At 38.5% G+C, this 13,626-nt stretch overlaps 1 protein-coding gene across 4 annotated transcripts in view; it reads left to right on the forward strand.

Annotated features, from left to right (window-relative positions):
* CFTR (CF transmembrane conductance regulator) overlaps window positions 1-13,626 on the forward strand; it is a 264,214-nt gene that overhangs the window by 202,208 nt on the left and 48,380 nt on the right. For all 4 annotated transcript variants that reach the window (XM_086396784.1, XM_086396783.1, XM_086396785.1 and 1 more), the window contains exon 22: window positions 10,917-11,168. In XM_086396784.1, the coding sequence (XP_086252910.1) occupies window positions 10,917-11,168 (252 nt within the window). The remainder of the gene's footprint in view (window positions 1-10,916; window positions 11,169-13,626) is intronic.

Genomic DNA, 13,626 nt, shown 5'->3' on the forward strand with positions numbered 1-13,626 from the left:
CCACACCATTTGGTGTAATCAATGAAACAGAAGTAGATGTTTTTCTGAAACTCTCTTGCTTTTTTGATGATCCAATGGATATTGAATTTAATCTCTGGTTCCTCTGCCTTTTCTAAATCCAGCTTGAACATCTGAAAGTTCATGGTTCACATACTGTTGAAGCATGGCTTGGAGAATTTTGAGCATTACTTTGCTAGCATGTGAAATGAGTGCAATTGTGTGGTAGTTTGAATGTTCTTTGGCATTGCTTTTCTTTGGGATTGGAATGAAAAGTGACCGTTTCCAGTTCTGTGGCCACTGCTGAGTTTTCCAAATTTGCAGGCAACTTGAGTGAAGCACTTTAACAGCACATCTTTTAGGATTTGAAATATGGAAATTCTTTCCATACCCTACTTCATTTTATTTCCATCATCCCTCAGACTCATAACCTATATCTTTCCAGAGCCAGCATCTTTATATCTCTCAGTCTCTCAGTAGTACTCATGCCATGGACACATCCTTCTTGTTATCCTTTCTTCTTTCACTAGGGTAATGTTATTCACACCTGGTTTTCCTGCTGCCTCACTGGTTCCTGCTTAGTTCTCTTTGCTGACCCCTTATCTTCTTTCAGATTGCTAAACACCAGCTGTATGCTGCTGCTGCTAAGTTGCTTCAGTCGTGTCTGACTCTGTGTGACCCCATAGACGGCAGCCCACCAGGCTCCCCTGTCCCTGGGATTCTCCAGGCAAGAACACTGGAGTGGGTTGCCATTTCCTTCTCCAATGCAGGAAAGTGAAAAGTGAAAGTGAAGTCGCTCAGTCGTGTCTGTCTCTTAGCGACCCCATGGACTGCAGCCTACCAGGCTCCTCCACCCATGGGATTTTGCAGGCAAGAGTACTGGAGTAGGGTGCCATTGCCTTCTCCTAGCTGTATGCTAGCCCTCTTCTATCTACACTTTCTTTGGCTGTTATAATCTAACTCCGTGCTTCTGAAATCATCTCTCAGTGAATCACACATTCATATCTCCAGTTAAGACCACTCCTCTGCTCTTTCTCTATATATATATATTCAACTACTAACTTGACACCTCCATGTATTTATAAAACACAGTGATAAACTGTCTTCCAGTAGACTTGACATTTTAGTTCTTAAATTCTTATTTGGAATCTCCTAGAAATATGCTTGTGGTATCAAGAGACCATTAAAAGTGAACAAAACTTCTATTCTGCCTACTAGTTTGTCTAGCTTTATATAGGAGTTTGGGAAAAAATTCATCTGTCACCTTATGAACAGTGTAGTATAATAGGTCATGAGTAATTCCAGAGATTTTAAAAATAGTAAAATTATCAGAGTCCAACTTAATTCCCATTTAAACTCCCATGTTAGGGGATTTCCAGTTATTTCAATTGATACCACAGTGTTTTAAAAACTATTACTTCTAATTCTCTCTTAATTTTAACATAATTTATGTGTATATCTGGCTTCCCTGGTACGTCAGCTGATAAAGAATCCTCCTGCAATGCAGGAGACCCTGGTTTGATTCCTGGGTTGGGGAGAGCCCCTGGAGAAGGGATAGGCCACCCACTCCAGTATTCATGAGTTTCCCTGGTGGCTCAGATGGTAAAGAATCCACCTGCACTGAGGGAGACCTGGGTTCGATCCCTGGGTTGGGAAGATCCCCTGGAGGAAGGCATGGCAACCCATTCCAGTATTCTTGCCTGGAGAATCCCCATGGACAGAGGAGCCTAGGACACTACAGACCATGGGGTCACAGAGAGTTGGACACGACTGAACAACTAAGCATAGCACAGCACATGTGTATGTCTCTCTGTTCATTTCAGTTGCAAAGCTTATACTATTCTGTAGATGGGATGAAAAGAGAAGTATTAATTCTTTTTAGCTCCATTCCTCAAGTACTATATTAATTAAAGTAAATTCAATCTTAAAACATTTTGTGTTATTAATTAACAAAGTTGTGTACTTATTGTGTATGAATTCATAAGATGCCTGCCATTTTTAACAACATAAAGCTTCTCTGTCTCCTATTGTTAACTATTTAAACTTCATATATCTTAATTGGGCTTCCTTGGTGGCTTAACTGGTTAAGAATCTGCCTGCATTGTGGGAGACCTGGGTTCAGTCCCTGGGTTGGGAAGGTCCCCTGGAGAATGGCTACCCACTCCAGTATTCCGACCTGGAGAATTCCATGGACTGTATAGTCCCTGGGGTCGCAAGGAATCAGACACGACTGAGATACTTTCACTTCACTGTCTTAAATAGTCAGTGTATACCTAGATTTTTGCCTCCATGAATGAGTGAAAATTAAATAAATGAGAGCTAGAAAGGACCCAAAGGTAATGTTTCAGACTTAGTTGTATCAAGCCATCTGGTGACTGGTGAATTGCTCACGCTAAGAGTATCATTGTTCGAATGAGGCAATTGACAGTTCATCTATTTTCAGGACTGTCTGCGTCCTGGTGAGCAAAACTAAAATATCTGAGCATATGACTAGTACCCACTTTCTTAATTCTCCAGTCGTAGCAGCCAATAAACCATCCCTGTTGCATAGTGTGTTCTTAGTAACACAAGAGGGTGGAAGCCTCCAGGATGAGTAAGGAAGACTGCACCTCTGCAGGGTTCACATTTAGATTCCAGTTAATGAGTTTCCAGAAAGTTCTTACAAGGTTGATGTAATCTGAGAAGAGTTTTCTGTCAATAGAAACTCCCTCTGTTTCTCCTTTGTCCTTTTATTGCCTGTGTTTATTTTGGGTTCCAGTAAAGATCAAGTGACTGATTGTACAGTGACCAATGAGAAACCTGATGCGAGAAGTGGGGAACCTGGCTTTTCTTCAATTCTCAGTTCTCCTGATGCCCAATTCTTTTGGATTGAAAATAGTTTCTGCCCTGAGAATCTGAGGGGAGGCTTCATTTCTTATATTTTTTTAACCTCCTTTTAATGGCTTCTTGATAATACCTTTCTTTGTTTTTCTGTTCTCATGAGTCTTTGGGGGTGTATTTTCCACTTATGATGTCTGTTCCAAGACTTCGTTTCACCCAGCCTTTCTATTCCCATCCTATAAAGTGGCTTTCTATGCCGTGTTCTGCTCTAGCCACCACCAAGAAGTTGTGCAGCCTTAGGCAAATAAGTCATAACCTGCATGAGGGCTTTTTCCTCCTTTGTAAATGAAATGGTTTGGTTGGAAATTTTTTAAGGTTCTGTTAGTTGTGACATTCTCTTCTGAATCTCTGAGATATCTCAAGATATCCTCATTGGCACATATGCAGGCACTGTTCCGGGTGCTCTTGGGAGTCCCAGGGGTCTGCCACTGCCCTGAAGGCTCAGGTCCAGTGATTAGGTCACTCACCACTGCAGTTGTCAGAGCTGATCAAAGAACTCTTAACCAGTGTGTTACTGGAACCAACAAAGACAAAGAAAGCTCCATTAAGATGTTGTTGAGTCTTGAATTGGTAGGAGAGGCTTATGAGAACCTGATGGGATTGTGAGAGTGTAGGAAAGTTTGTGAAATTTGTGGAGCTGTGTGCTTATCACTTAAACTTCCTGGATTTAAAATTTTTCATTTGTACCAAGAAGGAATGGATTAGATCAGAGGTTCCCAACCTGACAGCACATGTGGAACCTTTATAAAAAGAGAGATTACTCAGGGTCCTCTGAGACTAATTAAAGCAGTTCTCTTGGTTGAGGGCAAAGTGACCAGGCATGATGTCTATCTTTTAAAAAGTGCTCCAGGTTATTCTGGTATATATAGACTTGTGATTCACTGGATTTGAGGGTCTCGAAGGTTCATTTTCACCCCAGTTTTCTGTGAGTCATGGCAGGGAGCCAGCAAATTTTTCCTGTAAAAGGTTAGGTAGTACCTTTTTCAACATTGTGAGCTATGTGGTCTCTATGCAGTTATTCAACTAAGATTGTGTGTGTGTGTGTGCACACGTGCACACACTCAGTCCTGTTCAACTCTTTGTGATGCCACGGACGTGGGCTCTCTGTGAGCCCACCAGGCTCCTCTGTCCATGGGATTTCCCAAGCAAGAATACTGGGGTGGATTGCCATTTCCTTCTCCAGGGGATCTTCCCAACCCAGGGTTTGAACCTGCATCTCCTGTAGCTCCAGCACTGGCAGGTGGGTTTTTTACCACGGAACCACCTGGGAAACCTAAACTTTTGTAGGGCAAAGTGAATGTAAACAAATGGATATGGTGTGATTTGGCCATTGGGCCATAGTTTTGCTCACCTCTGGTCTATGGGATAGAATTTACTTTGGAACTGATGGACTATCAGCAAATTATTTTTATCCTGTATATCGACCAGTGATAGATATAAACCTGAAAGATGTGTAAAGAATGGTGCTTAATGATAGAGAACTTGGGGAAGTTGTGCTGTCTCAAAGTTAAGATGCTTAGAAAAAATCTTATTAAAATAGTCAAAACCTTGGGAAAATATTTTGATCTGTTTTAATTTTTTTTGTCTAGTAAATCTCCTCTTCTTGAGATTTCCTTTGAAATATGTTTAATGGACACCTCATAGGCTCAGTTGTATTCACCAAGCACTTGTTGATAGCCTATCATATGCTTTTAGAAAATAGTAACTCCAGAAGCATCTAAATTCAAGTTTGAGTAGTAGATGTAATAAGTGATGTATCAGACCTTTTTAGATAGATAAATCAGAGTCCTCCTTTGCCTATTGGTACTTGGTACCATAATTATTGAAGCTCTTAATTATTGAAAATAGGCACCAATATATTTGATACCTCTGTGTTTATTTAAGATATGCCTTTTTGACATTAATTGTGTGTGTGTGTGTATGTGTGTGTGTTTGCACATCCTGCAGTCAGAAAAAGTCAAATTGACTTGCCATATAATTCGTCACAGATTAGGTAGCAAGCTATAATAATTTCTAAAGGGTTAGAATCTATAGTATACTGTAAGTAACTCACTTATGCTGTTAATAATTTATAGCAGTACAGTCCTGATTGACTTGTTAAGGGCTCTAGGAGCATAAGTAATTGGTGCAGAAAGATAGATCAGAGTTTCAAAAATATGTTTTGGGTAGAGAGTCTATTTCCATGATAACCATTATCTCTTAAGTCTATATCCATCGCCTAAAGATTATGCTAATCACTCTAACATGGCCTTGGGTCTCAGGTCACTGTCAGTTGACACTTGTCAGTTGCTTGGTGAAAAGCATCTAGTTTGGGCCTACCAGGAAGAATCAAAGATTTAAAACACTTTAATCCTCCCTTTTATGTACTTCACGTTTTGAAAATTTCTCTTGCAAAATGTATGCTGTTTTCACATGGTGTCAGTTTTCTATTAATAGATGATTGTCTTCACATTTATTTATTGTAATCTTCCTGTAACCACCAGTTATGAACACTCTTTACAACATTGCCAGCCAGATCTCAGACTTGTGCAATATATTTTCTATTGTTGTGACTTTGTGGGTATTACATGTAGTTTAGGTGTTAATGAACAAATTTGATGGCCTGGTTTCCAAACAACTGAAAGGATGAAAGGAAATAGAACAAATATTTTGTGCAGGGAAAAGAGTTTGGTTTCCTGACTTGCCCTAAAAGAGGTCTTTAAGCCTTTTCTTGCCTCTTTGTTAACAAAAGGTGAAAAGGAAAATCAGGAATCATTTTCTCTTTCACTAAGTATATCTGTTACAAAGTAAAGTTGAGATGAGGCTATGGAGCAGTCTTTCTCCAAAAGACTTTGTTCTCCTGATGCTTAGATAAGTAATTCAGACATTATCATAAAGATAATGAAATTGATTTTTAAAGATGGGCTCAGGGGAATTTTTGAGTATAATACATGATATAAATAATCATGCCAAAATTTTAAATGAGATGCTTCTCAAGCAAAGCCCCACTTCATTTTGACTAAGCTCTAATTTTGTGGAAAGCCTATGCAAATTATATGAAGTTTTCCAGAAAACTTGATGATTTGATTGATGATTTGATGTTTCAGTGACTGAGTCTCATTTTGGCTTCATCATTTACTTCTTAAAATCTAAGACATGTGTTCCTACCTAAGCTGGTAATGGCTACATCGAGACTTTGCTGTTTGTGAGCTAAACAGCGATACCCCCTCATTCCTCTGTAGGAAACACTTTTCTATGCACAGAAGCAGCAGCTTCAGGTTAAAGAGTTTGCCCAACTCCATCTACAGAACTTAGAAAATGGTCAAATCTGAATTTCCATCCAGTTCCAGCTACATAGCTGGACAATGGCACAGCAGTTTTTATAAATCACCTTAAAATATTTAGACATCCCAAATTAGAGATAGGATTCAGTTAGGTTAAAAAGATTAATGAAAACAAGTAGATGAGACTAAAAATAATTTGATATGTTACAACGTCCTTCTGATCCAAATAGCAATGTATATTTTTAGGGTGAGAGCTGAGGCTACAACTGCAGCCTGGATTTCCTACTAAGTTACAGCACTGCCATTCTCCCTGCTCAGAAACCGCTTTCTGCATGTGAGGTGGAACAATGGGTTAATTCATTATGAACAGAGATTTATTAAGGGACTGCATGATGCTAAACACTTGGTGGGGAAGATATATAAACAGTGCTTGAGTAAGTTTACTGTAATAGGCACAGTGGGTTTAACTGAAGCCCCTTAGATATAAGCTCACATTCTGCCACTTGCATGGAACCTTTTGAAGATCCTGTACTTAATTTTCTATATAGAATTTTATTTCTTTTTCTTTCTTCTCTTTTTTAAATATTGTTACCTGTGTTATACAGTAAATCCTTATTGCTTATTCTTTTTATTTATAGTAGTGTGTGTCTGTTAATCCCATGCTCCTAATTTATCCCCCACTTTAGTAACCATAAGTTTGTTTTCTGTATCTGTGAGTCTGTTTCTGTTTTGTAAATGGATTCATTAGTATTATTTTTTTTAGAATTCACATACAAATGATATCATATAATATTTATCTTTCTCTGTCTGATTTCACTTAGTATCATAATCTCTGTGTTCATCAATGTTGCAAATGACAATATTTCATGTTTCCTCCTTTTTATGGCTGAATAATATTTCATTGTATTGATATAGTATTGATGTCTTCTTAAGACCTTCTCTTAAGAAGAATCTCCCACATTACTTAAGTCTCTTTCCACCACACCTGGATCCATCCCTGACTACAGATAGGAATCTTTGGTTGTTAAATCAAGTGTAGAAGATATACGACTACTTGTGTTATAGTCATATTTATTTTCTATTTGAGCATGCCTTCCACCGAGTAGAAGAAACCTCCGCGAATTCAGAGATCTTACTAGAAGTGACTCTATAATCAATTGTGAGCAGCGTTTACAGGATACCAAGATACCGAGGCGGGGGTGGCGGGGGGGGAGGCAGGGGGGGGTGCGTGTCTGGCCCTAGGTTGTCCCTTGTTGTGCTCAGTGGATCCAGGGCTGTCTCTGACCTAGAGGTGTACAGTCCAGGTACATTGGGTCTTCCTTCAGGTCCTGACTGTTAGCTCTCCCTTGGTGAGCCTGCACTCTCTCAGCTGCTTCCACATCCCTGAGGAATGGAAGACCCCGAGGGGGTCAAAGCATTGGGATTATTTGGCTCCCCCTCATCATCATTCTGGAAACACAAGTAAAATCCAAAGCTATGTCAAGTCATCTGTGTCTCAACATGCCATGCAGGCATGTTCACTCTTATACTCCTATGCCATACAGGCACTGGAAGCTTCTCTAAGCCCTGCCCCATTCCTGTATCCACCTTAGAACTGAGGCACAGGCCTCCAAAGTTCTAAAATCACTCAAATCTACTCGAGGATAGAACCAGAGTTCAGTTGCAAGGCAGTGCTTCTTTTTAGAGGAACTGGTGCTTCAGCCCATTTGTGAGTCAGATTGTGGGGTGAGGAGAGAAGCTGATTCTTGTCCATCAGAAGATCATCCTTGACTACTGGTTTTTAGATAAACCCTGTCCTTCAGGCTTTGGTTTTTGAATCTTAACAGGCAATATTCTTGTAGCTCAAAATTTTTGAACTATCAATCTCTGACTACAAAGGCAGTTTTCTGCAACTTGCAAGACCGGAAATGATTTTCTGTGCACTGGTTCTGTGTCCCTTCTCCTTTGACAGGCAGTGGAAGTAATGTGTGAGTTGGAGAGCCTGTGAGGCACAGGGAGTTAGTAATTCATAATATTATCTGGCCACATCGTCTATTCACTATTTCAGTGGCTGAAAACCTAACCATAATGCAAGTGTCTGCATTGGCCACCTTTCCTTCCTGTCAGAAAATACTTTAGCCCATTGACTTGAGTGAGTTCATGGGCTGTAGATGAGTGCCTGTTGTTAAGGTGAACTTGTTCTTGGTCAGGGATATTTGACCATGCTGTGGATAACTATAATAACCTGTCTCGGGGTCACTTTAAGCAAGTAGATTATATGAAAGGTGATGAGTGGAAAATTGTGTTTTCTCAATTTGATAGGTGCATTCTGTATACCAAAGCTGACATTAGAAATTCGGAATTCAAAAAACAAGAAAACAACAACAAAAGAAGTCCTGGGTTCACCCTTGCTAATGAAGAATGTAATTTGCTGTACTCAGACAAATGCTTACAAAGAAAAATTGTGCATGGCATTTTAGTGCTGTCAAAATAGTCATTTTGATGTCATTTTCTAATAATAACACATGTAATTTTGAGTAGTTTTGATAGCAATATTTAAATGTTTTTTGATGCTTGAAAGTGTTGAAATAGGATGGATTTTTGTTATACAGTTCCTTCCTTGATGTGTTAAAGCACTTAACAAAGACTAGTATAAAATTCTTCACAGCACTGACATGCAGAAATGTCAACAGTGTGTTTCAATTCAAATTTAATAAAAAAACTGAGTCAGGATTTAATAAACTCTGAAAATCACCCATAATTTGGAATTTAAAATATTATGTCAGAGGAATAATTATAATATGCCATTTATTTCCTCCTGAGTTATTTATGATGGACATCGGCTTTGGATATTTTTCACTTCCATTTCTAGTGGGTTTTGGCTTAAAAGGATTCTCTTTTTGAATCTTGAATAATTATTGAAGATAATTTGAAGATATATTCAAGATGAGGGAAATTGAAGCATACAATTACTAGATAGAATAAAGCTCTTTATAAATATCAGTCTTGATCAGTGCATGTGAAAACAGGCAATGCTATATGATTTTCTAAGATGAAGCTTTAAATGTTCAATTAAGGATAAATATCTGAACTTCTCTGATTCATCTATGAGTCATTTCATACTAAAGATGAAGAATTCTTCCCATTTCACCTTTTCATAATGAAAAATAAAAATAATAGAAATGAATACCCATATCATTTCATCTCACCAGTTTTTTTTTTTTTTTTGCTGAAAGAAATATTTCTAATATCTAAATAACTACGATGATAATAAATTAACATTGTAAAGAAGAAGGTTAAATTCTCAACTGGGTAAAGGCAGAATCAGCAATTACTTTTAAGACAAAAAATTTTCTGTCTAGTAAGCTGTTAATGGGCTACCTGGTGGCTCAGTGGTAAAGAATCTGCCTGCCAATGCAGGAGATGCAGGTTCGATCCCTGGGTCAGGAAGATCCCTTAGAGAAGGAAATGGCAACCCACTCCAGTATTCTGGCTTAGGAAATCCGATGGACAGAGGAGCCTGCTTGGCTACAGTCCATGGGGACACAAAGATTTTGTCACAACTGAGCACACAGGTACATTTACTTTAAATATTTTCAATTATGTATTGGATGCCTATTATATGCCAGGCTATTTTAAAAATCACTTTCCAAATTTTGTAAGTTATAATTGTTCAGAGAAATATGCTGTCATTAAAGAATTTAAGCACTCGTGCAAAATAGTTGAATTTTATAATGCCATTTGCAGCAACATGGGTGCAACTAGAGATGATCTCACTAAGCAAAGTACGTCAGAAAGAGGAAGACAAACACCATATGATATCACATGTGGACATACAATATGACATAAGTGAACTTATTTACAAAACAAACAGACTCACAGACACAGAGAATGGGTTTATGGTTGCCAAGGGGGAGGGATGGATTGGGAGATCGGGGTTAGCAGATGCAAACTATTATATACAGAATGGACAAACTGCAAGGTCCTATTGTTGCACAGGGAACTGTATTCAATAAACTGTAATGGAAAAGAGTATGAAAAAGGATTTGTATACATTTGAGTAATTGAATCACTTTGTGATAGCAGAAACTAACACAACATTGTAAATCAACTATACGTCAATAAAATAAAATGTTAAAAATAAATTAATTTTTAAAATGGTTGAATTTCAAATACAGCCCTTATACACAGTCACATTTTGCTCAGCAGTGGACATGGATCTTTAAGTAATTTAGATTAAAAATGTAATATTTAACTACAGATATATGCCAGTGACTTCAAATTTGTTTGAAGATTACTGTGAAGTTATTCAAAATTTACTGAGCCTCAGGAGTCCACTTACCACCCAGCTGACATAGAATTGTTGATAGTTATTAATGCACTGCAAGAATAAGGAAAGCCTTTTATATAGTGATTTTGAAGTTTGAAACATTTTATAGTAACTTATCAGTTGTAGAACATTGTACTACACAATGGTAGAAAAAAAGTTTCCCCTTGACATCATCTATTCCATTGAATAAAGTTTGGCTATTTATGTGTGGCTTGCATAACTGAGAGTTAAGTGATCACAAAAATAAACAGGTTTATAAAGAGCCCATTTATAGAAATCCTAGTTAATTCTCTTGGTTAAGCTTTTAGTTCTATCCAATTATTTCCTGTTACTTCATTGAGAAACCTAACAAATAACCAACTGATGACTAGCTAGTATCACATCCTACAGTTATATTTTAGGAAACATTAAACTAATTTTGACATTCTCTGCAACTCTTAAAAAATAAAATATTATTTTTATTTCAGATGCGATCTGTGAGCCGAGTCTTTAAGTTTATTGATATGCCAACAGAAGATGGTAAACCTAACAATTCATTCAGACCATCCAAGGATAGTCAGCCCTCAAAAGTTATGATCATTGAGAATCAACATGTGAAGAAAGATGACATCTGGCCCTCAGGGGGCCAAATGACTGTCAAAGACCTCACAGCAAAGTATACAGATGGAGGGAATGCCATACTAGAGAACATATCCTTCTCAATAAGTCCCGGCCAGAGGGTAAGATTTAAACATTGCTTGCTTTGTTAAACCTGTGTTCAGTAGGTGAATCTCAGTAGCCTAAAGCAATGTGTGGACAGAATCCATTTGTAACTCTTATTGTTGACTAGGATGTTGAACACAAATATTTTCAAGTTATTATATGGAGTCAGTATTGTTTCATGTGAAATTTATTTTGCAGAGTCCTGAATCTATATAATGGAACCATCTTACTTATTTTTTTATTGGAGTATGCTGCTGCTGCTAAGTCGCTTCAGTCATGTCCGACTCTGTGCGACCCATAGATGGCAGCCCACCAGGCTCCTCTGTCCCTGGGATTCTCCGGGCAAGAACACTGGAGTGGGTTCCCATTTCCTTCTCCAGTGCATGCCTGCATGCTAAGGCACTTCAGTCATCTCTGACTGTGCAACCCCATGGACAGCAGCCCACCAGGCTCCTCTGTCCACGGGATTCTCTAGGCAAGAACACTAGAATAGGTTGCCATTTCCTTCTCCAAGTTATTGGAGTATAGTTGCCTTATAATGTTGCATTAGTTTCTGTTGTACACCTAAGTGAATTAGTTACATACATACACATATCCAACTTTTTTGGATTCCCTTCCCATCTAGGTCACCACGGAGCACTGAGTAAAGTTCCCTGTGCTATACAGTAGATTCTCACTAGCTGTCTATTTTATATACAGCAGTGTATATATATCAGTCTCAATCCACCAGTTCATCCCATCTCCCCTTGGTAACCATAAGTTTGTTTTCTACATCTGTGACTCTATTTTTGCTTTGCAAGTAAGTCACATTTAAGAGATATTATACAATATTTGTCTTTCTCTTTCTGACTTACTTTACTCTGTATAATAATCTCTAGATCCATCTGTGTTGCCACAGATTGCATTATTTTATTCCTTTTTAAGGGCTGAGTAAAATTCCATATATATTTGTAACACATCTTCTTTATTCATTCCTCTGTTGATGGATATTTAGGTTTTTTCCATTTCCTAGCTAATGTAAATAGTGCTACAGTGACATTGAGGTGCGTGCATCCTTTCAAATTATGGTTTTCTATACAGAAGAATGAAATTAGAACACTCCCTAACACCATACACAAAAATAAACTCAAAATGGATTAAAGACCTTAATGTAAGGCCTTGTACTATAAATCAGAGAAAAACATAGGCAGACTATTCTTTGACATAAGTTGGAGCAAGATTTTTTTTGATCCACCCCCTAAAGTAATGAAAATAACAGCGAAAATGGACAAATGGAACCTAATTATTCTTAAAAGCTTTTGTATAGCAAGTTTAGTTCAGTTGCTCAGTCATATCTTACTCTTTACGACCCCATGGACTGCAGTGTGCCAAGCTTCCCTGTCTATCACCAACTCCTAGAACTTGCTCAAACTCATGTCCGTCGAGTTGGTGATGCCATCCAACAATCTGATCCTCTGTCGTCCCCTTCTCCTCCCTCCTTCAATCTTTCCTAACATCAGTGTCTTTTCCAGTGAGTCATTTCTTCACATCAGGTGGCCAAAGTATTGGAGTTTCAGCTTCAGCATCAGTCCTTCCAGTGAACACCCAGGGCTGATCTCCTTTAGGATGGACTGGTTGGATCTCCTTGCAGTCCAAGGGACTCTCAAGAGTCTTCTCCAACACCACAGTTCAAAAGCATCAATTCTTCGGCGCTTAGCTTTCTTTATGGTCCAACTCTCACATCCATACATGATTATTGGAAAAACCGTAGCTTTGACTAGACAGACCTTTGTTGGCAAAGTAATGTCTCTGCTTTTTAATATGCTGTCTAGGTTGGTCATAGCTTTTCTTCCAAGGAGCAAACATCTTTTAATTTCATGGCTGTAGTCACCATCTGTACTGATTTTGGAGCCCAAGAAAATAAAGTCTCTCAATTTTCCATTGTTTCCCCATCTATTGGCCATGTTGAGTTTTAAGCCAACACTCTCATCTTTTCCTTTCATCAAGAGGCTGTTTAGTTCTTCACTTTCTGCCATTAGGGTGGTGTCATCTGCATATCTGAAGTTATTGATATTTCTCCTGGCAATCTTGATTCCAGCTTCTGCTTCAGCCAACCCAGCATTTCTTATGATGTACTCTGCATATAAGTTAAATAAGCAGGGTGACAATATACAGCCTTGATGTGCTCTTTTCCCTATTTGGAACCAGTCTGTTATCCATATCCAGTTCTAACTGTTGCTTCTTGACCTGCATACAGATTTCTTAGGAGGCAGGTCAGGTGGTCTGGTATTCCCATTTCTCTCAGAATTTTCCACAGTTTATTGTGATCCACACAGTCAAAGGCTTTAGCATAGTCAATGAAGTAGAAGTAGGTATTTTTCTGGAATTCTCTTGCGTTTTCTGTGATCCAGTGGATTTTTTTTTTTTTTTAAACTTCTAGGGGATACACTGGGGCCCCAGGGCGGCGGGGTCTGTGTGGGGCCGCAGCAGAGCGGG

The sequence above is a fragment of the Bos grunniens genome, chromosome 4 (genome assembly GCF_055505025.1).
Source record: "Bos grunniens cultivar Pamir isolate PY7600 chromosome 4, Bosgru_T2T1.0, whole genome shotgun sequence".
In the NCBI taxonomy this organism is placed as follows: domain Eukaryota; kingdom Metazoa; phylum Chordata; class Mammalia; order Artiodactyla; family Bovidae; genus Bos; species Bos grunniens.